Consider the following 26,709-nt stretch of genomic DNA (forward strand, 5'->3'; position numbering starts at 1 on the left):
TCTTTCTGTCTCCTGAACCCTCTCACCGTTGGGCCCAGATGTTCCAAAGCTCCGGCGTTTTGGCCGCGGCCCCAGAGCTGGGACTCATTTCCCAGCCACAAGGAAGGAGGAAGCTCAGAGAGAGAGAGAGTAGGGCAATGGGAGAGGAGCGGCGCGACAGTGACACGCGGACTGTGAAGCGAAACGTGTGTGTGTGTGTGTGTGTGTGTGTGTGTCGGAAAAGGATGGGAAAGTGGAGAGGGAGTCACGTTGAGAACAGCTTGGAGTAATCTAGTCCTCCTTTCTGTGATGCTTATTATTATTGGTTTGCATGTGACAGCATGCAAAGCACTATTTTTGGCTGGATCTTTCCTTCTTATTCTTTTAATTTTCTGCTTACAACTACAGTTTTGTATGTAAAAAATTAAACCCATATACTGATATGCTATTAATATTAAGTAGGTTGCCTGTACACTGGTAGTCAATATAACTTTAATAAAGCCATATACTGTAAAATGAACAAATCTACTTAACTCTCTCATACCTCCAAGTCCGCACACTACAACTTTACACAGTTGCGCCATCTTGTGTTGCATTATACGTTCCATTATACCGCTGCACATGCAATTAAAACACTAAAAAATGTATTTTAAAAAAATCCAGTAAAAAAAGGTATTCATCTAGTTCTTTGCTTGTTCTGCTGTTGTTTGATTGATTGTGATTACTAGTGAGTGACTGATTCTAGACTGGGAATTGACTTCAGTTGACTGAAAGCCTTTGAGGTTGATGGGACCTCAGACACTGTAATCTGAATAACTTCTAAAATTGTTCTTGGACATCTACAAGGAAATTATTTCAGTAAACAGCTTAAAAAAAAGTTTTAAAGTTATGCTAAGTTATGACGATGAATAACTGCAGTAACTGATTAAAAAGCTTAATTGGTGCTATGTACAACAGAAATGCCGATATTATCCAACTGGGTCAGACAAGTGGGTTGTTCCCCCCATCCCCCAAAAAGCAAAAAGTCTGCTGGGTAATGATGCCCCTATTTCCTGTCCCAGACTGCTCATTACCCTCCAAAAAAAAACACCCGTTCACCAGGCTCATTTCATACCCCCCCCCCCCCCCCCCCCCCCATCCAAACCTCTGTTCCCTAATGACAAGGTGCTGTGTTTATGGTGGGAAATGACTTTACATCTGCTGTCCGAGAATGGAATACATTTTGAAATGTACACTAAGTTGTTCCAGTGTTTATAAGATTGAATTCGATCCACCGCACAACACAGAAAATGGATTTTATGGGTGGATTTAAGTCACTAGGGGTTACTCGGATTACCGCAGTATTTGCCCCTCCCAAAAACCCGCCAGATGCTGCCAACAGGCCTAGTCAGTTCTTGTCGACCAATACTTTGCCTGCAACTGGTACTAGCAGTCTCCTTCAGCACTGGGTGGCCTGTGAGTATGTAAAATAGTCAGTGGCACACAGGCAAGAGAATCTAAGAGCAACTGCAACACTCTTTGTTCGACCTGTGGGTGACACAGTGGTAACGAGAGAGGGACAATTAGTTACTCTGAACTGGGGAAAAAGGGGGGGCTGTAATTGAGGAAGCATTTAATAAATTTAATAGCCTTCAGCCTGGCCTTATTTTTCCATCTTAGTTGAGAGCAGACATAATGTCCCTTCTTTGACCTGGTCACTGATAAATTTACACGCCTAGTCTAGCCCTGTTCAAAACTTGGATCAGAGTCAGATCTTTATGGATTGACGCAATCCGAGCATGATTACTTGGAGTGCATTATAAAGTAATTAACAGCAATTACTTTTTTAATGGGAAAAGTGATGTATGTCATGGTCGGTCATGAAGATGAGATCACTTGCTCATTATATTGTGGGTAGAAATACACTACATGGCCAAAAGTATGTGGACACCTGGCATCCAATATCTCATCCAAAATTATGGACATTAGTATGGAGTTGGTCCACCCTTTGCTGCTTCACTCTTCTGAGAAGGGTGTATACTAGATGTTGGAGCATTGCTGCAGGGATTTGCCTACATTCAACCAGAAGAGCATTAGAGAGGTTGGGCACTGATTGGGCAATTAGGCCTGGCTCACAGTTCCAACTGATCCCAAAGGTGTTGGATGGGGTTGAGGTCAGAGCTTTGTGCAGGCCAGTCAAGTTCTTCCACACCATTCTCAACAAATTCATTTACTTACACACTTGATGTGCGCCCAGGGACATTGCCATGCTGAAACAGGAAAGGGCCTTCCCCAAACTGTTGGGGAAGCACAGAATCATCTAGAATATAATTGTATGCTGTAGGATTAAGACTTACCTTCCCTGAAACTAAGGGGCCTAGCCCAAACCATGAAAAATAGTCCCAGCCCAAGGGGTGATACTTTTGGTCATATGGTGTATATTTAGCTCGTAAGATTGCTATTATTGATGATTATCCAGTAAAGCTTTAAGCACTGCCTTTTGTAGGAGGCATTTGCACTTTGTTACATGCTTTTGTGTCGCTCGGAGACAGCTGCAAATTTCTAGAATTCAGACCGTGAACATTCTAGAATTCCTGAATATTTCCCAGTGGGAAAGAGGGGTTGAGAAGACTTGTGCAGAACAAGCGGCCATTGTCACTGAGGAGAAGAGTGGCTGGGGGGTATATTTGTGTCGATGAGGATCCTGAAGATTGTGCATGCAGTGACACAGGGACTAACTGGCTTTACTGAATCGCCCTTATGCAATTGTGCGCCTCTCCAATAATGTCTTTTCCATTTTCCTTATAACACCCACAGCAGACTTACCATGTGTTTGCCACAAAAAAGAGTACACCCACCTCTGGCACTGAGACACCCTAAAGGAAGTCTAAAGGAAAATGAATAAAGTCCGTTCATGTGAAGATGAATTGTGAAGTTAATAGAAATATATGGTTGTGTGCGTTTCAGGGATGGCGAGTGTTCTGCAGATTATACAGGCACCTAAAACAGTTGTCTGAGTTAGTCTCACATAGTGACCTGATGCATGACTGCACTCTCTGACAGTGAGCTCAGAAGAAGACAGATGAGCCAGACCGTGGGGACTATGATGGGATGAACACAGATGCCATGTCTGTGGGGCTACAGAACATATTATACTGTGAGAGACTGAAAAAGCACAGCAAAGGAAGCTGAACTCAGTGAAAAGTTTCGGTAGGAAAGAAAAGGCCCAATATTTGTGTGTGGTGTGTTTACAGTACTGTTTTCGAGGATGAGTCACCTGCTTCTTGGATGAGCTTGGGTCATAACTTATTCCAAGAGGAATTACAGTTAAGCATGCTGCCCAAGGCCAGCTGAGGACAGTAGCAGAGAAGCAAGACACACACACACACACACACACACACACTTATACTGTACGCACACACACATACACTCAGAGAGAGGGAGCGAGAGAAACACACAATAACACACATATGTCTCAGAAAGACGGGGGGTGGGGGGGGGGGGAGGCGGGCATTTGGGCATTTGACAATTTGATGTTTTGATGTTGCTGTTGTCTTCTCAGAAAGACTTGGCATTCCCAAATTGCAAGCCACAAAGCTCAGAAGAATGACCAGAGCATCACCAAACTCCAGATGTATAGTGCAGATTTCAGCCATCTGTCGCCCCCCCCCCCCCCTTTCCTGTGGGTATAAATGCACCCAGTGAATTTTAATTTTAGTGGACACTTTCCTGCCCACGAGTGACTGTGAAGGGCACTCATGTGGGAGGTAAAATGAGAGAAATTGATTTCATTTACTCTCTGCCAATGAATCTTCACAATGCCACGAGCACCATCACAGGCTCTTTGGCTGACCTCCGCTCTACTAGCATTGTTTTTTGTGAATGCTCTCAGGTATTCCTCTATGCGTGCCCTGTGACACCCCCTGACTTCTCCTCTAACCCTTCGGGTGTACCTTCTCTCCACAGATCTGGGAGTGTGCAGCACCACTGGACTGAAATCTATCACTTTGTTGAACACCTGGCTCATAAGTTCATAAGGTAATAAAGACATTTCAAACAAAGTGGACCTGAAATGTATTACAGAACCAAATTAGGTGAACAATATCTATTGAGAGGTTTGGAGTGCCGTGTCTGATTTTTGTTTTGTACTGAATTGAATGTTTTTTTGTGGAGGAACAGATATTAGATGCAATTACAACAATGTTGTTTACAGCTAAAGCTGATTTATGATATTTCAAAGTGTAGGAACACTTGTGCGCTAATTAATGCCTGAAAATATGTTCGCTCGTGAATAAACTTGCTGTGGATCCATATTGACAAACATGTAGTGCAAGAAATAATAATAAACAGACCACAGTAGGCCTTCCTGCGCTGGAGCTGCAACTCCAGATGATTCACTCTGAAGACAAACATGCCAATCCCCAGAAGCTTTATTATAGTGCTCCAGAGGGCCCGGTCGAGTCAAAATCCTGAACTCCTGCCCCACACAAAGATTTTGGGACCATACTATTTCCCAAGTCAGTTGCCTCTGACTACTTACACTTCAGTTTTTTTTAAGCCTTTCTGCATTGTCCTTCATTGTGGGGCTTGCAGACTTGGACAAATGTCGAAGTACAGTTTGGAAATGTGTTTAGCGTATGTCAAGACAACTGCGCGTACGCTACAGCCAGTGGGCCCTGAGCCACTGTTTGTGTATCGGCCCTAAGGCTCGCTGTTTCTCTTTCCCCGCTCCAGTCCGCAGCTGCGAATGTCCTTCATCGTCTTCTCCACCGAGGGCAGGATCCTCATGAGGCTTACGGAGGATCGGTGAGTCAAAGTTCACACGCCGCGAGCGTTCAGCCACTTTCGGCGAGCTCGAGCGAGGAAGCCTTCAATCTCCTGGCCATCAGCTCCGCAGTTTTTTTTCGATGATTTGTGCCTTCTTCTGAAATGTCTGACATCTGTTTTAACATCACACGAGAGGTCCCAAGGTTTTTTATGAAGATGCAGTAATAATCATAACAAACTTTATTTATAGGAAAAAAGACAACATATGTAGAAAAAAAGGGTTGATCAAATAAGTGGATAATAACTGGAACAGAGGGTAAAAGCAACAATATTTACATAAAGAACATCTTAAACAATTGAGCTTTCTGCTGAGGCTTAAAATTAGCAAGGAATGAAGCATTAGTAGTAGACATTTACACCTGCTCTCTTTATACTAGCAATCCATTGTGATTCTACTATTGATAACCTTTCAGAAAATCATACTTTTGCTTTTATTTATGTAAAGCACACTGGACTGCATCTGTGTATGAAGAAATACATTTTCTATATATAATGTATATAATGATATATATACTATAGAAATACATTTTGATTGATTGATTGATACTTATTTTCACGGACTTCTCATACAACCCTTTATCAATTTTAACTACACTCTTTAAAGTAAATATGATATGATGCACATACACTAATTATTTTGTCATGACCACATAATTTGGTCAGTGTTGCCTACTGAGCAGCATACCATTTAAAGTTCTGCATGAAACAGATTCTGATGCACATTGAAATGCAAGGTGGTGCTGTGAAGCCTTAATTGGCAACAATTCCATAGTGTGAGCTATTTCTGTAATGTTAAAATGGATCAAAGACTTTTGATAGTTCACAGGACCTGAAATCCACAAAGCCTTTCTTGGACAGAGATTTAATTAAAAAACTTTGATTAGTCTTCAAAGTATTAGTTTTAATGTTACCCTTCATGGTAGATTTTAATACGTGAATGTCTGAGCTTACGATAGGAATCCTGTCACTTTTTCCATAACTACATAAGTGTGAACCCTCACTTGCATAGTGAATAGTAGGACGGTTCAGCTGCTGACATCACAGTACTGTAATATGTTTAGTACTGAGTGAAGTGACAAACTAAATTTACACTCAAGACTGCATTATCAATGTATTCATATAAATGACATGAACTGGACAAAATACAGTATGTAATATTTAGGCTAATTACTGTAATGTTTGAATCTCTTATCCTAATTGCTTTTGCTTATGAGGTTACTTTTACTTGTGTTTCATGGAAACTCGTTGTAATAAGAATAATATGTGTAGTGTCCTCCTTCCTGCTGGGTTGGTCGTGAAAGCACACTGACTAATAAACATAGCAGGAGGAAGCTTGAGCTGCTTCCAGCTGCACTTACGCTCCCTGGCATTCAGATAGCCACAAATAAAAGGAAAAATAAAAGATGAAGTGATCACCTGCTATAGGATACACCCTTCATATTCCTGGTTAAGTAGATAAGTATAAACAAGACAGATTTCTCAAGTCAACTGACCTCGCATTGATTTGATAAATTTGGTTACTTTGTGTATCAAAGACTGGAATGAATCTCCTGTACAATAGGCTCAGTTTAAGAAAAGGCTAGGGACGTGTGCCTGTGGAAGTCCTGAGCTGAGTTGAGTTGCTTTATGCAACATTTCTTGCTTGCATTGCGTTTTGTACAATTATATAGTAATTGGTTTTTACTAGCTGACTCATTGCCATTTTTTAAATTGGTGTTTATTTGGCTGCACTTGCACCATTATAACACGTGTGATGATGACAAAGGTCTTGAATCTACTGAAGGATCCTTGAGAGACAGAGTGTAACATTTGGCCCTTGCTTTCACAAGGTACAGCTGTCATTCTTAGGGCTAAATTAGTCATGACTGAAGCCAAACTGTGCTCAGTGTCTATAATAAAATGTCACTTGGCAAGTTGGGTATATAAAGTTTTATGTTTTTTTCCATTTGTTGAAAAGGCCTGAAAGTCTCCTTGATATTATCCTGTATTAGGCACCCCTTTTTTTCTTGCCTTGTCACTTGTGTTCCCTATCAACCATGGATTTAAAATGTCCTCTGTAGTTTTTATTAAAGGCTTGGATGCAGTTCAAACCTGGATTCCTTGCCTTTCAAATGTTTTTTTGTAGAAATATCTTAAACCAATCCGGACGTGGAACCATCCTTAAGGATTAAACTGAAAGGCTTTAGTGTCAAGAAAACTGTACCTAAAATTGTACTCTGCCATTCGGACTCAATGTAAAACATACCCATCTATACATGCAGCCTTAATGAAAATGCTTTCATGACATGACATCTGCTTTTCAACTTACTTTGTACCTCATAAATGCCTATGCACATGTGCACTCACACGCACACACATAACATGTTTAGTATGCACATTGCAGTTAGAATTAAAATAATTTGATACACATTCTTGGAAAATCCGTAAGTGCTACATATGGGCCTTGTCCTACAAATTCAAGAAACAATGTGAACGACGAGAACGATCAGATATAGTCGCTCCTGAACCTGCCCAACGCACATTGATGAAAAGGATGCAGAAGTCGGTACGTGAACAGAAGGTATGCGTCCTGCAGAGAAACCAGACCAAGCGATTTCAATTTGGTCCATGTTTCCAACCCATTATAATCTAATGAGTCCCAAAACCGACAGTAAGTTCCAATAGTTGCTTGAAGTTTGGAGAGATAACAGGACCCAGCTCATCTCTTTTGTGAATTCTCACTGTACCAGCACCCAAGAGCAAAAAAGTGAGACTCAGTTTCAGTGCAGAGCCAGAGGGCCAGATGCCAGGTCTGGCAAACAGTCAACCCACCAGGGCTCCCTGGTCCCCCAATGACTTCAGTTTTATTTGTTTATATTGGCTGCCCAAGGCTCGCATTCCTCCCTAGAGAGAGAAAAGGTGTGTGTGCGTGTGTGTGCGCGCGTGTGTGTGTGTGTGTACGTGTGTGTGTGCGTGTCTTTGTGGGCGATTTGCTCCTTGAGTACCTCTCTTTTCTTAGTTTTTAGTATCAGTCTTTTAGGATTGTGCACTAAGCTGCAGTATCAATCTGTTAGGTGAGATGGAATGTCCCTGAAGCTTTTGTGAGATGGTAGTTGGTGGTTTGAGGATGGAGGTTTACAGCTGCCTGCCTGTGTGCCTCTCCAGGGAGAGGATTCGTAAGGGCTTAGAGGAGCTCCAGATGGTGCAGCCAGGAGGAGACACCTACATGCACGAGGGCATCCAAAGGGTGAGGCATCTCACTTGAGCTTCATAGCTTCACTGCACTGGCCCAGATCTTCTTTTTTTTTTACCATAAACTGATATTTCTCTTTCAGGCCAGTGAGCAGATATACTATGGAAACACAGAAGGTAAGCTAATGTCATGAGTTTGAATAAATTGTATAAATACATAGTTTTAAAAATAATTTCTTTGTTATTATGTCATGGTTTAGATTAAAAGCATTATGGCCCCATTTAGGCATGCAGTTACAAGCCATTCATGACTTTGGTAAAGGTGAGGTACTATTTGTGCAGTAATGTGCTGTTTGTGTGGGCAGGGTACCGGACAGCCAGCGTTATCATCGCCCTAACGGATGGGGAGCTGCATGAAGACCTTTTCTACTATGCTGAGAGAGAGGTGAGGCATGCTCTTGGATAGAAATGGTCAGACCTGGATTCCAAAAATGTCTATTATAAACTATAACGTAAAAATAGATGCAAACGCTAGTTTCACACGGGCTAATTTTAGCGATTGTTGAACTTTGGCGATTGTGAATGTGCCAAAGTCAAGAGCTAATGTTGATTGAATCCAGGTTTTGGTATGAAGTGTGCAAACAAGGTCCTAAGTTGGCATGACCTAAGGCCTGCACTGTTAACCATCACTCCACAAACACTTTGACCCCCTGTTCCTTAATGTCAGTGTTACAGGAAAAGGGGGTGATCAGCACATCTGTCAAATTTATACCTCCCATCTGCGCTGTGAAAGGAAAGGTTATTTGCTACACATCTGGATTAGGAGCCTATATTTCACCTCCAGGAAATATGCTGGAGGTGAATTATGGGCTAATCAGCCCCACACATACCAGTTCCCGGAGAATCACCCAGGGGCCACAAACAGCCTCAATGGCATGATCGATGAAGGGATCCATATATCTCCTTCTGTAACAGATTCCAGTTGACCCCTCTCAGGGAACATGTCTTCACAGTGGACAGGGTGCAGAGTGATAATGACGAGAGCGACTCAGCTGCCACTTTGGCTGCGTGATACAGTCTGCGCAGCACCAGTGGCCCCTCCCTCTTCTCCTTCTGCCACCGTACTTGTTTTTGCCGCCGCTGATTGCATCTCGATCGTAAATTGTCGTCCACATCAGACGCGCGGGCATTCGCTGATCTTGCTGATCTGAAATGGAGCCTGTAATTTCCTTCGTAAAAGCCGGCGCGACGAATTGCAATGCGCGTTTTTGACGAAAAAACCCTGCGCCGTAATTGGTTCCAGACGTTTGACTTTCTTTGCCGTCTCTCTCCTCCCTTGATCTGCCGGATACCTGTCAGGCCAACCGCTCGCGGAGTCTGGGCGCCTCGGTGTACTGCGTGGGGGTCAAGGACTTCAATGAGACGCAGGTGAGATTTTAAGGCTTTGCGAGCGCTCTGATTTACCGCGGCTAAAAGCGGTGATTTACACGCGGGCCGGAAGAGGGTTTAATGCTGGTTTGGAGACGGCATGACCTCTAGACTCCAGCTGGACAGAGGTGGCCAGAAAACAATTGTGGGCAAAAAGGGTATCTGAGAAGAGACTGAAACCCTAAAAGGCCATTTTATACATCACTTTATACTCTCTAACACATTTCTCCCTCTTTCGCCCTCCTCAGCTGGCAAAGATTGCGGACAGCAAGGACCATGTGTTCCCAGTCAATGATGGGTTTGAGGCTCTGCAGGGGGTCATTGATTCGGTAAGGCTCCACCAATACATCAAGGGTCCATTCTCAGGGATTGAGGTTAAACAGTGGTATTTCCACTGCGATTAAATGCAGCACATTTTAGCAATTTCAGGGGCTTAAAATATCACATCATCTCTCAAACCATGAACTCAATGACTGCAAAAGGAAAAAAAAAAAAAAGAAAAAAAAAACAGGGCACATGAAAACGATGAATAATAAAAGCACAGAAATGGCGAAATCGTTCAGCTGGTGAAGAGTTTGGAATCTCCCCAGGGCTGCAACAAATGCAGACAACCTGCTGTGCCTGGGCTCCTCCCCCCCCCCCTTCTTTTGATCGCAGCCACTGGGGTGGGGGGCTTTGCAAACAGGATCAAAGTATACATTGTGTATCCTCTACCTTCTCATTGACTGAGACTTCCACTTGAGCAGTGTCGCTTTGTGTTTTCTTATTCACCGAAACCCGGTTTCGAAAAAAGAACGCAGCGAAAATGAAAGTCCGTGGAGGGAGCACTTGTTTTTTGGGTAGTAGGGCTCCCTGGCTGCCGCTCAGACCCAGGCCGGTCCACTGCCATCTGGTGCCAATTAAAGCCACGATGAAAGCCCTTGGCTCTGCTTGAAGGAAATGGGCCTACATGAAGTAAATCAGTCATGTCTTCCAACACATGTCATATACCTTCCTGTAAAGAAGGCGTTTCTGAGAGATCGGGGTCGAAAAGGAGTGGCAGGAGGGGTGAGTGTACATAGTGTCGGGTTATTGGAAGATGAGCAGGGTCAATCGACCGCACTTGAGCCGTTTACACCCCTATGTTATAATATTGTTACTTCTGTAATCACTTGATCCCGTGTACTCCTCCCCACCCAGTATGATCTTCTTGCACTGGCATGGTTATGCTTATTAAACATTATGAGATCATGTGATCCCAGATGTGTTCTGCATTCTTATGCATTCTCCCATTCTCTCCCCATTTCAGATATTAAAGAAGTCCTGTATTGAGATACTAGCAGCTGAGCCCTCTAGCATCTGCGCAGGAGGTAAGTGAAATTTCTGGACTTAATCAGGCAACCCCATTAATCTGTTCATGCCTCCTCTACCACCACATTACAAGACCAACTCTGATCATAGACTTACCCCGAGAGTTTTAAGAGTCTACTGAGCAATGAATAATATAACAAGTAACAGCCACTTAATTTGCCCCTGCTGGTGGACTTGGATTCATGGCCAGTTCTCGGCAAATCCAGAAAATGAATTTATTCTTTTTGCCGTGGGTGTTGCTTGACTACCGGGTTCACTAGAAGCTTTTATTTTTGTGGCTTATTGCCCAGAGAGATCCTCTTGTTATGGGTTTATAGTTATAAATGGTTTTAATAATTATATATGAAATAATTTTTGGAAGCTGTCCATGGTGCAAATACACCTTGTTGTCAATACTTCCTGGTCACATGGAATTAACAAAGGTTAATTTATGTTTGTATATCAAGTTGAACTAAACTACTTGCGTAGAGTAGCTGGACTGGCAGATGTTGATGTAGCACACATTTGTTACCATAATTGTATAAATAGAACCTTTTAAGACCTGAAAGGATGACTGTATTTAGTTGCTGTGCGAATGAGGGCTTGTGACCTGCTGTTACTACACAATACACACTCTTTCTTGTCTATGTCAAATGGCTTTGAATGTTTGTGAATGGTTATGAATGTAATGTATTCAGCCCCATGAGGAGTACAATTATGAATACAAGTACAGTACAGTCATGGAGTCAAGTACCTTATCAACCTTAAGTGGTGCTACTTCTAATATGAATCTATGGCTGAATCAACTTGGGTCACATAGCAATAGAAGCTTAAAAACCCTTATCTGTGATCTTGCAAAAAGACAGAAGATGTTCAGCCTTTGACTCTGTGCCTACACAAGTGAGCAGCAGTTGGTTTACAGTTGGTTGTGTGTTCGAATTTCTTCCTACGACATGTTCTGTGATTGCTTTCTCCACTCACACCCATATAAAAAGTGTTGTGTCAGCTTAGCGTAATCTAGGACACTGCTGAGATCTCTCCTGCTGCCTGCTCCTTGGGTCTACAGTCAGCAGCCAGCCTTACTGTAGCATGAAGTGTTTATACACTGCCTTTTGGGTTTTGGGGTTTTGGCTTCAACGAGCGCTCTACTTCTCACTTGTCGGGATAACTACAAGTCTCTTGAACCGCATAGCCATTTTTTAGAGGCTTTTGGTGAAGGGCTTCTTTTGTGTAACCACTATGGTGAGTGCACAGACCATCACGACGGCTACAGTCTGCTGGCACAATCTTGCCTTTCAAAGAACATCAGACATTGAGCAAATGCCAAGATTACGTCTAGCTACCTATTGCTTGTACATAGTGTGTGGCGTAATGCCACGAATGCATCTAGCTACCTATTGGTTGTACAAAGTAGCGTGTGGTGTGAGGGATTGTTTCTTTCCAAGCAAATATTCCTCTCAGTATTTGTTAATGTCGCATTTTCTGATTGGTCTCCACCTCACTCATTTGCATCTTTCACTCCTCCCACTTCAGAGACGTTCCAAGTGGTGGTGAAAGGAAATGGCTTCCTGCACGCCCGCAACGTGGAGAAGGTCCTGTGCAGTTTCCGCATCAACGACACCCTGACCAAAAGTGAGTAGAAAAGCTAAAGGATTCTGACTGCACCCAATGGGAAGGTCCCCCCTACAATAACACTGCAGGAACTGGCTTTCCAAATACTCTTGAAACTAGTTCAGCCATGTAAAAAAAAATAGGACTCTTGTAAAAAGATCTGGCAGAGTTGGAGCTGAGGGTTAGAAACTACAGGGTTTGTGATCGCTTCATCGGGGTCTCTCAAATCATTCATCCTTTAGGAGCCCGGTACCAGGTTTCATCAAGACCAAATCCATGCCAGTGTCGTTTCTAGAACCTACCATTGCCATGTTGCACTTTTATAGGGTACATTTTATGCTTTAATAATACATGGCCAAGCCAGAGGAGAGAGACGTAAAAGAAGAAGAAGAAAAAAAAGAAAAGTACCACACGCAAGACAGCAAGGAAAAAAAATTGTTGAGGCGTTTCCAAATATCCCCGGCGCCTTTGCAAGCCCCCCTAATGGATGGGCCCGCCCCCTCGGATGCACGCCACCGCATAGCTGCGGACTCTGATGCTCTAATTACAAACAAAAGTGAAGCGAATCCAGGGCCAAAGCACAAACAAGCCTGTGAGTTTGAGCCAGGGGGAGCATAGAAGACATTTAGCTAATGGACACATGGTTTACCTACAACACTGCAAAAAATAAGCATGGTTTGAGAAAAAATAACTTAAAATAAGCAGAATTATCTGCTAGGGTATATCTAAGCCAGGGTTGTCTGAAGCCTATTGTGAGAATTGTTTGTGAAATGCGCTCTAAAAATACATTTTGATTTTATTTGATTTGATACCACTCAGGTCAGGAAAGAACATTAATTTAAAAACCACAAAAACAAGTTATCTGAATTTAAGTTTATAATACCCATTAAAAGTAATCGTTTTGCAGTGAAGAGCCAGTGGAAGATCTACATCCATCCATCCATTATCTATACCTGCTTAGCACAGAAGCTGGCATTATATTGTTGCTAAATTAATATTTAGATTGGTTCCTCTAAGAGAAAGTTAAATAGCTGTTATTTACATATTTAAAGAGGAAGTAATGGTTCCCAGTAAATACCAATGTGCAATATTAACTGTAATGAAATTGCACCACATGGGGGACGTTAAAGTTCCAATCATCTGGCTTTAATCCCATTACATTCTATCAGATGTGAGCAGTTGTGTAGGTCAGCACAAATCGGACTGGAGAAAAATATCGCTCACGGCTGAACTGCCGCTTGAAACAACGAGGACTCAAAATGCCGAGGTTTGCGACTGGAAAACAAAAACTTATATAACCAGCGGACATGGAAACAATCTGCGAGAGGAAATGCCATCTCTCCGTCTCCCCCCTTACCTACACCAGTCCCTCCTCCCCTTGCCTTTCTCCATTTGCCCCCAAATCGGAATATGTGGTGTTCCTGCAGTCTGATAGAGATTGTTCACTCCCAAAGGGCTAGGCTGTCCACTCTAAACCCCGCAAAGGCCTCCCCTGAATAACGTGTAGCGACTCCGTTTGCTGATGTGCGTGCACGGTGGCTTTGCCGAGGCGTTATGGTTTGCATCCCCCCATTCCCGGCCACCTCACATCCGCAGACATCACTCGCGCTCCCCTGCGCAACCCAACCCCACTAAACGTCTCAAAGATTAAAGGGAACGACAAGAAAGGAACTATGTGTAGCTGCACATGTGCTCAACAGCTGAATGGTAGTCTGCAGTCGAAACATCCGGGAAAAGACAAGAGTATAACAGAGAGAGAGATATTCTGATCAACCTGAAAATAAAGACAGAGAAAACAGCCAATGGTGTTCAGCATTTCAGTGGAGCGTAGATGGTCACACTTCAACGCATGTGGATGGCATGTTTTGCCATGTTGTGCCTTATCTTATTGTGGTATCCTTGCACAAAAACCATTTCAGCGATTGCTTTTGTGTACTGGGGATTACTGGGAAGGGGGGGGGGGGGGGATCTGAGTGATCTGCTTCCCTGACTGGGAAGTGCTTGCTTACAAAATAGCAATTATTGGTAAATTCACAGTAATTTCTTGAAAGGTCTTGCTTAAACCGTATGCAATCCTATTTACTAAGAAGTAAACTGTGACCATTACTGTAAGCGTCGTCTAAACAGTAAAGCATTTGGGGTCATGCAGAGGCAACGGCACGTCGCCAGCACTCTAATCATTTTGGCATTGACTGGAGCTCAGCGGTTGAGCTTTGCTTCGAGAGACCCGAGTTTGTAAAACTAGCATTTGGGAGGCTGTTCTCAGGTCTTCTTCCCAGACCAGATTGCAGATTACAGATTAAACCTGCCACCTCTGCTCGGCTTGTGTTGGGCTGTGGTGGTGAACTGCGCATGGGAGTATCTGGCAGGGTATGTGGGGTTTGTGAGGGCCAGCTGGCCCACGTGTGTGTTGTTCTATCTACCTAACGCTCTCTGAGTCCCCCTCCCTCCATCTCCTGTCTGGCGTGGTATTTCACTTAAGAAGCGGAGATCACGTGGGGCTGACGTCACTCTCCTCAGCTTTGGCATGCGTTCTGCTGGGCCCAGGGCAAACAAGCTGTTTTGTTGAAGGCTCGTGACTGCCCTATTGTGTAATGAGGAGCAGCATCCATGTTTTTGTTAAACCGGGCTCTGTTTTTGTTTCAAGTCATTCTTTCTTTCGAAATGAACTAAATGAAGAGTGTAAACAATCAGTGCATCCAGCTGCTTCCAGATTTTACCTTCTTTGGTCTTTCTAGTAGGCTTTTGTTTTTGTAGAGAACAGATAAAATATTCACACTGAAAAAATATTTAACCGGGGTTAGGAGTATACTGCTGAAGACAAGAGATGGCTGCTTATCAAACACTCCAAAAAATGGCTTCATGGCAAAAAACTTGTTTTTATGAGGTCAGATCAAAACACTGTTCACCATTAGACAATATGCTAGGATACCTGAGAACAAGATATGGGTACGTCTTTCATTGGTTTTTGGTTTGACAAATGGGAATTTTGATCTGTTCTGCAGGACCAACATTCCTGTTTCCAAAACTGTGAACAGGATTGGCCATTCAATGATGCAGCACGTTGACTCTCCTCTTCCTATTTGTATAATTTGTGTTAAAAGTTGTTCCTGAAAGTGGGTAGGTGGTGGTAGAATAAAAAAAATGACTCTCCTCTTTCCTTCTCTCTCCCTCTAGTGGAGAAGCCGTTGGTGGTGAAGGACACTTACCTACTTTGCCCCGCGCCAGTTCTCCGGGAAGTGGGAACGTAAGTAGAGCTTGCTCGCACATGACCCTCCAACCCGTCCCCGGCTTGCTTTCTAACCTCCGTATTTTTAACTGCTCCCAGCCTCCGTCTGTCCACATTTTCGTCTGACCCTTGTCTGTGTTCCCTTTCTTAACAGTATTTCTCTCTCTCTCTCATTCTCTCTGTTCCAGGGCGGCCTCTCTCTTCGTCAGCATGAATGATGGCCTGAGCTTCATCTCTAGCTCAGTCACCATCACGACCATGGGCTGCGTGAGTATCTGCACACACTTTGATATTGTGTCATGTCCTCAGATTCTTCACAGTGTGACACTTCCAGCTCTCAGCACTTACTGTTTCATTACACAACCCATTCATCAGGGTAACCCTGCAATAAATAATCCGTTATATTCCAGTGGATGGAGTGGTTCAGCATGTCTCTGTGCATTCAGTCTTTGGAGGCTGACACTTACTGAGAAGAGAAGATTTACCTCAGCGATACTTTAACCCCGCAAACTGTGTTCCAGCTAAGATCATATATGACCACAAAAGGGAATAAGGGGAATTTTATGTCTGAGCTCAATATTTTCAGTGTCAGATTTAATATCATATTTTATTCAGAATATTGAAATGTTGCCATGCGTAGCCTATACAAGTCTGATTGGGTTACTGTGGCATATGTAGCTGTTAGGATACTCTGACCAGATGAATTGGTTATGATATGATTACTGTGCCACTTTATCTAGGTGCACATATGCTCGCCAGCCATAAACTACTACTGTTTTTCATAGTTATTAGCGTTATCATAAAATTTTGTTCAGCATTGTACAATAACAATTTCGGAAGTACAAATGACAAAGGACAAAATGTTACTTGTGCTTTTTGTTCATCAGTCTGATCATACACTCATCACTTGTTAGATGATGTCCTTTCTCATTGAAAAATTCAGCAGCTGATTAAACCCTTTATTGTGATGAGGTTTGTGACATTCAGTCTGTCTTTCTCTTCCTGTTTTACTGTGAACCTCTCCATCTACCAGTCTGATGGGAAAATCCTGGCCATTGCTCTGCTCATCCTGATGCTGCTGCTTGTGTTAGCCCTGGTCTGGTGGTTCTGGCCCCTGTGCTGCACGGTGGTAAGTCTGACGCTCCTGTTCCTCGATTGCACCTCGACACCACCAGGGGGCCGGTTATCATCCACGGTCCTGGGAATGCATGAACAGCTACATTTGGTTTAAGGGCCTGTGTGACTTCTTTCAAAGCTCTCATATTTCAAATGTGCCATCTTGTTAGGCCTCACTGAGGTTTCAGGGATGATGTCTTTTCCAGTGCTGTCGTGCGAGAGACGGAGTGCTTTGAGTGAATTTGAACGAAACAAGTTTCACATGGTTTCAGTGCTTTTGAAGTTGAAGGAAAGGGCTTCTTGATTTTTTTTAAACTTCCTTCCAGTTGGTTAATACTTCACCAAGCTCATTATTGGAAAAGGTCAAGACTGGATGGAACTTGATGGAGACATTATTTTGTGTCACGGTGGGGTCACTGAAACCCAAGTCAAGCGAATCTGCATACCAGAAATCCATTTCCCTCCACGGCGGCTGTGTGACACGAACAAGCAGAAGAACAAGCGAGCTTCACTTTCAGTAAGAACGGCTCTGATAGGTTAAAGGGTAGAGCATCATTAGAGATGTGATTGATGAGTGGCTGAGGACCGTCTACAGAGGGCCAAAGCTACCGTGTGCAATGAGACTCCTGTGAACTGAAGTACACTGAAGACTGACCTCTGGAGACTGGTCCATTCAAGGGTCCAATCCAAGCCGTACATGGCCAACCAGAGAGGAAGTCTTGTGAGCACAGCCAAAAAGGCAACTTCGAAGACAAGTTGGAGAGGTGTGACTCCTGGATTATAAACAAATTTGTCAAACGGCAGAGAGCCGGAAAAAGGGACAAGAACAAAAAAGAGGAAACAGAAAAGAAGACGGAGCGCGGCGAGGATCTGTTTCATGCCTGTTTTTATATCACTCTTTTCTTGGATCGGGAGTTTGGAGAGCAGCAGTGCTGGACGAGGGGAGGAATGCGGTGTCTGGGGAAAGGGAGAACGAGAGAGGGGCGAGAGAGGGGCGCGAGGGGAGTATCAGCATGGGTCTCCAGCGCCTGGCCCATTCCGGGGGGATGCGGTCGGCGCGTTACACCAACACACCTCTGATAAAACGCCTGCGCGGCGATGACATCAAGTCTCCCTGGAGACGGAGATCAGATGCCCACCTGTGCACCTCCTCAGCTGAACTTCAACCGCATTCCAGGACTCTGCTCTTCTCATTTAAGGAACTCCATACAGTATTTAACCCAACTGATCTGACTGCTTGTGCTTCTATAGCAGCCTTGAGAGAGGTTACTCCTCCCTCCATAGAAAGAGTCTTTACGAGTGCTGAAGTCGAGTAGGGGGAGAAGATGGAAAAATATTTCTATTTTTACTACTCAGGCTTCGTTTCTTCACCTCCTGTGTCCCTCGCTTTCTTCCAATAGGCACCTTTGCCCGGGTCTGTTTAGGAAAATGATCCCAGGTTGCCATGGAAAAATGGGCTTGCATTTCAGCCCTTGGAAAAGCACAAAGGAAAAAGAAGTCTGGTTTCATTACAGTATTCGTTCGCGTCGTAGGCGCAAGAGGAGCAAGGGCAACGTCAAATTTTGCATTTGACATCATTTTTGATGCTAGTTAATGCTGCATGATTTTTGTTCACTGGAATGCTGCCCTACAAACATCCACGCCTCTATGACTGGTGCACTCACCACTTCACGCGAGTGTTGTGCTGCATCTCAAATTCATTGATCATGCTGCTTTAATTAATGCAGCTTCAACTGAGTTGTCAGTCAAAAGAGCCAAATCGTGTGCTCATTAGTGTGAGTATTGGACACGCATTGGTATTCCAGTGGAAGGTTTTCGTAATCTTGGCTGGGTCGGGAAGAGGCAGCCCTACAAGTGTAGCGACTGAATGGCTGAGGAGCGTGTCAGCCCAGAATTCCACGTAGCTTACAAAAACAAAAACAAAGGGGGAAAAATAGGAGGACAGGCACATGACCATTCTCTTGCGGCACCTCGTGTTGTCAACTCCAGGCCCTGCCCCTCCCCCCACCATCACCACCCACCCACCCACCCACCCACCCAAACTCTCCAGTTTAGGAAAAGAGCCAGATGGACGGCAGATTTCTAGGTCAGTGAAACGTCCCTGTAAATAACGCCAGAGAGAGGGGAAAGAAAAAAGTAATTCCACAGTCATGTGTTTTCATGTAACCAAGTTTTTTTGGCACACATTGAACTCATTTCTTTGGCTCTCTGACACGCCAATAAAAAAAAAGGTTAGGTAGGAATCCACAGCGGAGGAGATCATGTGCTCTGACGTGTTTGTTATGAAGTGTGACTTCTCTTTCTCTCTATCCCCTCCACAGATTATCCACGAACCCCCTCCTCCGGTTGTTGAAGACAGCTCGGTAAGGGACGCCTTGTATCTGTTTTCAAGATCTCTGGAATGTCGGCCCAGCATGTTGTTTTTGCAGTCAAGTTGACCGTATTGTTTGATTAAAAAAAAGCAAAACGAGAGCTCTGAAGAAAAAAGCTAGCACTCCAAGATCTCAAACTCTTTCCTCTGCAGAACCCAACACAGAAGACTCAAATTGTCTCAATTAACAAAATGTGCCTTGGAAAAAAGTGCTCTGAAGTAATTTAAAGTGGCAGAACTATATACTTCCCAAACCTTAATCAAAGTAAGGCTGTCCAAAAGTTGCTTTGTAGCTCCAGCTGTTCAAGTCCCAAGAAATCATTACTCTGGTCCATTCACAGGTGTCATCATAACATGTAAACACATACGTAGGCATACACTTGCTTTCATAGTCTTTCTTTTGTATTTCATAGTATTTCTTTGTTTTTTTTTGCTGAAAATCTCCAGACTTTAATTACTTTCTGCTGCCTCAAACTTCAAAGCATACATATATATATTTTGGTGAAATAGATCAGTCTGAGAATGACTTTAATCCCATAAGTCTAATTAGCATATAAACAAATTTCAAAACCAAAGAGCTATTAATTAAAATAATCAATCTTACTAAACGACAGCAGCTCCAAAATAAAAGAGAGATATAAAACCAGGGGATGATTACAAAATATTTCCACATGTTCCAGCTATGAAGAAAGCACCCCCCTTTCTGTTTTGCTCCTCTTTTTACTTTATTCTGTCTCTTCTTCACTAGCTTTTTCTTAAAAACAGGAAATGCCATAACATGGAGGAATGTCTCTCTAGGTTCGTAGTAGCTGACAATCAACAGTCTCTGCTGGAAACAAGCAGGGCAAGACTGGATTTAGTCTTCAAGCACTCCTCTTCCCTATCTTACACCAGCCCTCACCTCCACCTCTATCACTGTCATATCGAGGAAGATTGCTCCTCCATTTTTATTTTTTCTCTCAGGACAATGTACCATCCCATTGCTAGCCAAAAACTGTACAGTTACAATTTACGATTTACTAGGATATTTTTAAAATTCTCCTTGTTTCAAATCTGTCATTGAGATTTTTTTGAGAACAATTTGTATCTCGGAACATCATTCCTCTTGACACAATTTGTTTGAAGTTTCATTTTGTCAAAAGAATAACTGGGCATATGTTGAATATGTATCATATGTAGTGATTAATGTATAGCTCATTGGGACTCCTAATGGACGCTGAGACTCTTTGAATGTTCAGAGAAAGGCTTCATATAGTGTTATGCTATAGTAGCTTAAGTGATGAGCCTTATTGAGCCAAATGGCCTTTGTTGCTTCATTAAACATTATGATATTATGCTGTTGAACATTGTGGTGAGGCTAAGTGAAATGGATAGATCTGTGAGAGGCAATAGACTTGTGATATGCAGGTGATGTCTGGAATTCATTTCCAAACACCAGAACTGGTAAACACTTTGAAAGATTGCATAAGGATAATCACATGAAGCAACAATATTAACTCTATGGTGAAATATCAAGGGGACTGGGGACCCATCTTCGTGAAGTTTGCAAAAGGTTCTAATTATGGTCACTTGCAAAGCCATCTGTTTTTCAACTGGCCACTGAGAATTTACAATCTGCCAGAAGCACAAATCGGATTAATGGAACAATATTTCACACTGAGCACAGGACAACAAAAGGAAAACGTTGAATTTCATAGACTGCCTACGTTACTAGGACATCAAACATTTTTTCTTATTATTATTACCACAATTCCAAGTATGACCACAACAGCTATTACTGTTGTGTAAGGCCATAAAACCTCCCAAGTTTCTGTGTTTAAATATTTGTCACATTTGGTTTCTACCCTACCCTCTGACATAAAAGTTGAATTGTCAAACAATAAAAAAGCTGCCAGAGGAGGTGAGGGACAGAGTGACCCTGATGTGTTTGTTTCAGTGAGATGACTGCACATATCTATCTATCTGAGAAGAACAGGCAGCAGTTCTGAAGTAGCTTCATTGCAGCGATGTTGTTTTGAGGTAGCTAGTCTGAGCCTTTAAGAAATTAAGTGGAACCCTGCCTTATTTAAAATTTGTACACCTCGCTCCACTTGATTTCCCTAGCTGGGACTTGAGGGAATTATCCACTCAGCAAAGGCCTTGGACTTATTGTAAGTCTCTGCTGCTGATGGTTATTCTTTCAGCTGCTAGTTGAAATGGCCCAACCCCTACCGTGCCACAGTGGAATGGATCAGCTCCAGAATGCAGAGTGGGTGAATTAAAGACTGGAATTTGAGGAGGGGGGTGGGGAGTTGATGGGTTTCGTCACATCCTGAGGCTTGACAAAGGTCATTGGCAGTAAGTGGGAAACCGAAGGAGCTAATATTTGCAGGGGGCTGGGGGGTGGGCATTAATTTTAAGATGGAAGAATGAAGTCATACCAGGCTGGGCACTGTTACAAAGACTTTGAAGCGGATCAGAGGAGACGAGATCAGGGAGAGCTGATGTAATGAGTCGCTCCGCAGCTGAGTGTACTGACTGTGCTATTGCAGTAACCTTATCACATGAAGCCCTGAGGTGACAGGTGACCTATAAGCAGGTTGCCCTTACTAACAGGATGTCTCTCTCTTTCTCTGTCTCTGTCTCTCTCTCTCTCTCTCTAGGATGAAGAGGATGATGGGTTTCCTAAGAAGAAGTGGCCTACAGTGGACGCCTCCTACTATGGGGGCAGAGGGGTGGGAGGAATCAAAAGGATGGAGGTGACAGCTACAGCTAGCACTCTGACCACAACATTATGTCTTGTTCAGTAGTCATGGTCATACAATTCCTTCCTCAGCACCTACAGCTATACTTTAGCTTTGGTAATATCCACAACCACACTCTACCAACCACAGTACCCACACAGTATGAGATGAGCCAGGCTTTTAGACTGTGGCACAATGCTTACCTGTGCTCTCTCAAATTGATACAAAACAGTGACCCCAGCTTTCCTCTACCATAAACACAATAATGTTCTATTATCCACAGCTTTATCGTATTTTATATTACCCAAAGCTACACAGCTGCCTTAGACTATAGCTACAGCCACAGTTCTCAATGGCTTCAGTAAGGTATCTCTTCTTTTGTTATCATTTACATTTCCATTCAAAGATCGTTGTCTGGATTAAACCAACAATTTATACAGACCAAAGCTGATTCAGTAATAGCCTTTAACTATAAATCAAAATAAGGTCATTACTGAAGAGTTACAAAAGAAATACAGAGCCGGTATGAATGTATGCGTCTCGGCTGCAGGTTCGCTGGGGAGAGAAGGGCTCCACGGAGGAAGGTGCCAAGCTGGAGAAGGCCAAGAATGCGCGGGTGAAGATGCCCGAGCAGGAGTTTGAGCTGCCGCCGGCCCGCACCCTCAACAACGGCATGCGCAAACCACTGGGACCTCGAAAGTGGTACTCGCCCATCAAGGTACGTCAAAGTTGAACTGGGGGAAGGGCAGGAGGTGGCTCCTCCCACCCCCGCCAGGGGAGAGCATAATTGGATGTTCTCTGTGCCCACGGGAGCCAGATGTGATCATATCATCAACAAAGGAAGCTATTTTATTTATTTGACAACGCAGGATCCCATGCAATGGTGACTTGTCACCCCTTCAACCTGCAGCAGTTAAAAAAAAAACATTGTGTCATCAAGGCTCATAAACTCCCGAACATCCACACTCTGCCTGCACATCTGTTATGCTAGTTCTCCTTTTGAATATCCCTCCGCTGCACAACAGCCTTTTCACAGCTGTCTGTTATAAACATCTGGGGCCTGAAAGAGCATAGCAGAATCCAACTATCACAGTAAAAGCCTTTCATAGCCAATGCTGGGTCTTAGTCTAAAAGCCTAGACTCAGCAGATTTGTCCTTCATCATCTCTAATTGTGATTACTGGGCAGGTAAATGATGATGTTTGGTGTCTCTGACTGTCTCAGTCTGTGTAAAACAAAGTGTAGGCTCTTATTTATTTTCTGTAAGATGTGCTTGGATAGAGAAATGGCAACGTTGTGTTGTAACTGATGAATATTCTGCAGTGCAGTCAAACTCTGTACTGTTGTTCAAAATGATGGTTATTTTCCTACTTTGTAGTCCCAGGCTCTTCTTTTTTTATTTTACTCTCTCTTCTCTTTCTCTTTCTGTGTGTGTGTGTGTCCGTGTGTGTGTGTGTGTGTATCTGTGTATGTGTTTGGTGGGCGGAAGGACACTGCAGTCAGGCTATGGCCTTGTAGCGGTTAGCCAGGCAGATGGGACAGCGGCTACAGGTCCCTACTTATGAGAATATGACACAGGGAGGACAGGATCTTGCTCAATTTGTGCATACCCTTGGATGTGTTTCCCAAGTACAGTGTGGAGTTGGATAATAATGCCTTATCCAAAACAGGAACAGTGTAGCCTTTGTTCTCGTGTAATGTAATGTTTTGAAACACCATGGTTTGTGCACTGACCATGCTGATCAGTGAGGTAACTTGATGAGGCGTAATTGAATCTGTCTTCAGCTGGAACAGAGAGCCATTTTGTGCAGCACTCATAGCCCCCTCTAGAGTGCCATTTGAATTTATTTCCAACAAACGGTGAAAATCTGAGTTCTTGTACCGATCTGTCAGGGTGATTGATAACCGGTGCTGTAGCTTGCATCACTGAAAAAGAGGAAAAAACCATGCATTAACTTTTTAAAAATTGTGGCTATACTTCAAAAGTTACCAGTTCTCCATAGCAGTGCACTTAAATCCCTTTGGGCAATATCATAAATGACTGCAACATTAAGAATATACTGTGGGCTATCTGACGTCACTGTCTCTCTGAACTATTTGTCTAACTGTAAAAACAGTTAGTTCTCTTTAACTGTTACTGACATAAGACTGGAGGGTGTGTTAGAAGAAATGAACAAATGGGTCATTTTCACGCAAAGTTAAAGAGAAGGATGGCCACACACAGCTGAAGCATTACCTGGTTCCAGCTCATCAACTTTGAGTTCTAGCCCCTGGTTTAGCTTGATGTACTGGTTCCACAGGAAAAGAAATCTGGGTCTGCGGCCAGCACCGACTTCCTCTACAGTAACAGGATGCTATTTGGCAGCAGCGCAGAGTCAAAACTTGTCCGCGGTCTTTGCGAAGCTAGCTTTCCTGATTCGAGTTGCATGACGCGTTCAGAATGATACCTGTGTGGGCATCGTCAGTGAAGGGACGCATTTCATTTCATACCTCTCCAACACAGCGGGGGTGTGAAGGGGGTGGGGCTACAGTGCTGAATTACGTACAGGCCCCTTCCCTTGGCATTCACTGGTGCTGAGAAAGAGGGAGCTTAATTGTGGTTCAGAGTCAAGCAGAAGTGGGTGACGCCCGGTCCTTCGGCCTGAGCTCAGAATGACGATCGCGAGGTGTAACACTCACAGCGCGCCCCTTCGCGATGCGAAGCTCCGCTGACGGCGACCGGTCTGCATTGGGACGGGCCGGTCCAGGAGCGAGTTAACGCATTGTTTCATGCACACACAGTCAGCTGGGGATTGCTAATAGAAACCAGACATGAACTGGACTGACCTTCGGGGGACTAGAGCTGCAGAGCTAGCGGTTTTCAGACAAAAAACAGCCTTTCTTTCTCCCTGTCTTTTTTTCCCCTGCACCCCCCCCCCCCAAACTCCACCCACCCCCACCGCCCGCCTCCCTCAAACGATTCCTGGAGCCATGCAGGATTCTCAATGAGCAAACAAGCTTTTCCAAATTCAGGCTTTGGAGAGCAGCAGCGGATAAACTAGGTCAGATTTTCTAACAGCACACTGCAAGTAATGCAAGACATAGCCTGGGCTTTGGAGCACAATTTCGATTACTCTGTACATACCCTTCCACCAGCCGAAACAGAACAGCTCAACAGTCCTCAGCATTGACTGCATTATACGGGCATCAAGGCCGCTTGGCAAAGTTATGCACCAGATGCACTAATGATTGATAGGAAGCAGAGCCAATATGCACATATAAGGCTGTAGTCATTCACACTGGATCTCATACAACATTGCTGTGCTTCTCCAAACTCACTGAGGTTCTCTTTTGTTTTTTTTCACTGATAAATTATGCCACCATAAAGATAATCTTGACTCATCATCCAGACATGTTATGAATATGAGCACATTTATATTTACATAGCAGCTCTAGTGAGTAATAATCTTAAATTTCTGGTGGACAGTGAATAGCTTCCTTGGGAGTTAAAGTGTCAGATCTGTTTCACACACAATTAGAGGAAACATCCTGTGAGAACAGAGCTCACTAAATCTAAATTGAGCAGGTTAACTCCCTCTATAGATATTACATTTTATACATTATGTCTTCAGACTGCTGACATTGGAATTGGAACAGGTGTCTTATATAGGTGCAAACAGGTGTCTGAGGGTAACAGACTTGCTAAGTCCATGTCCTATTTTTTAGACTTGCTTTTAATCCATGTATTTAATTGCTTTTTAATTGTTCATTTTTATTGTACAGCATTTTGTACTTATCCTTTGATAAGTGCAATATAATCAAAGTTATTATTATTATCTTAACTCCCTCGGTGGTGGGAATGCACAGTGGAAACTCCACTGGCACATGTGGAAAGAACAGACCTTGCCTCCTCTGGAGTGGTGTCCATGTAGAGGGTGTTTCTGCAGAATCTGATTTTTCTCTTTTTTTTCTAGGGCAAGTTGGATGCTCTGTGGGTGCTCTTGAGGAAAGGCTATGACCGCGTGTCTGTGATGAGGCCACATCCCGGAGACAAGGTAAGGGCAACAAACCACTGCAGAGCTCGCATAGCAACAGATATCTAACCAACTGCCAGCACTGTCATATGCGAAATCACAAACACGTGTGTAAGCACAAAGAGGATCAAGTTATCGGCTGAGGAGACTTGTTTTTGATTTTGTCTTGCTCTATTTAGAGGACCTGAATTTAAAAAAAGGAAATTTTGGACATTGTATACTTCTAATCCATGTAAGCAGGTCCTGAATAGCCCCCCTTCTCTTCTGTCCACAACATTCCCAGACAGTGGGGGTAAACTCTGGATGGTTGGACATATGTTGGTCGATCAGATAGAGGGGGGAAAGCTTTAAAACAATGACACGGGCTAGCCAAACTCATCTATGTTCCAGACTGTGTGAGACCCACATCTCATAGCTCTGAGGAAATGAAGCCGCATGCCTGCTCTCTTGCTCTGGCAGACAGGACACATTTTCATACCGGGATTTCCTCCAGCTTCTGCTATGACCACTACTCCCCCCTCCACGCACACACACATACAAACACGGGTGCACACACACACACACACACACACACATGCATCAGAGCCAACTCTTCCGCACTGTCCCTCTTCAGCACATATACTACAGTGCATTACATAACATTAGGATCAAACATGAAATATATCTCTCAAAGCGAGCAGTCCACTTGGAGTGACCAAGATACTATAAATAATGCAGGGATCTGGTCCCTTGTGAAATTCCACATGGCCTGTAGGGGGCGCCGTTAAGCCTGTGTCACATTCAGGGTGCGAGGAATGAACTTCTCTGGGGTTCAGGCCTGAGTTCTGGGACCCTGTGCTTGGCTGTTTCAAACTGAAACAGTTCTGGACATGCATGCCGTTCATGATATTTCACTGCCAACATTTTTTAGGTCATGTATCCCCAGAATTCTGTG

The 26,709-nt window shown here is 43.6% G+C and overlaps 1 protein-coding gene across 2 annotated transcripts in view; it reads left to right on the plus strand.

The window, feature by feature from the left end:
* Positions 1-26,709, plus strand: part of LOC118207028 (anthrax toxin receptor 1-like) — a 40,145-nt gene that overhangs the window by 4,899 nt on the left and 8,537 nt on the right. For both annotated transcript variants that reach the window (XM_035380283.1, XM_035380282.1), the window contains 16 exons: positions 3,925-3,996; positions 4,693-4,764; positions 7,930-8,011; positions 8,100-8,133; positions 8,322-8,401; positions 9,316-9,384; positions 9,633-9,713; positions 10,673-10,733; positions 12,247-12,345; positions 15,502-15,571; positions 15,742-15,820; positions 16,587-16,682; positions 18,991-19,032; positions 21,683-21,778; positions 22,314-22,481; positions 25,716-25,796. In XM_035380283.1, the coding sequence (XP_035236174.1) occupies positions 3,925-3,996; positions 4,693-4,764; positions 7,930-8,011; positions 8,100-8,133; positions 8,322-8,401; positions 9,316-9,384; positions 9,633-9,713; positions 10,673-10,733; positions 12,247-12,345; positions 15,502-15,571; positions 15,742-15,820; positions 16,587-16,682; positions 18,991-19,032; positions 21,683-21,778; positions 22,314-22,481; positions 25,716-25,796 (1,282 nt within the window). The remainder of the gene's footprint in view (positions 1-3,924; positions 3,997-4,692; positions 4,765-7,929; positions 8,012-8,099; positions 8,134-8,321; positions 8,402-9,315; positions 9,385-9,632; positions 9,714-10,672; positions 10,734-12,246; positions 12,346-15,501; positions 15,572-15,741; positions 15,821-16,586; positions 16,683-18,990; positions 19,033-21,682; positions 21,779-22,313; positions 22,482-25,715; positions 25,797-26,709) is intronic.

The sequence above is a fragment of the Anguilla anguilla genome, chromosome 10, assembly GCF_013347855.1.
Source record: "Anguilla anguilla isolate fAngAng1 chromosome 10, fAngAng1.pri, whole genome shotgun sequence".
Taxonomy (NCBI): Eukaryota; Metazoa; Chordata; class Actinopteri; order Anguilliformes; family Anguillidae; genus Anguilla; species Anguilla anguilla.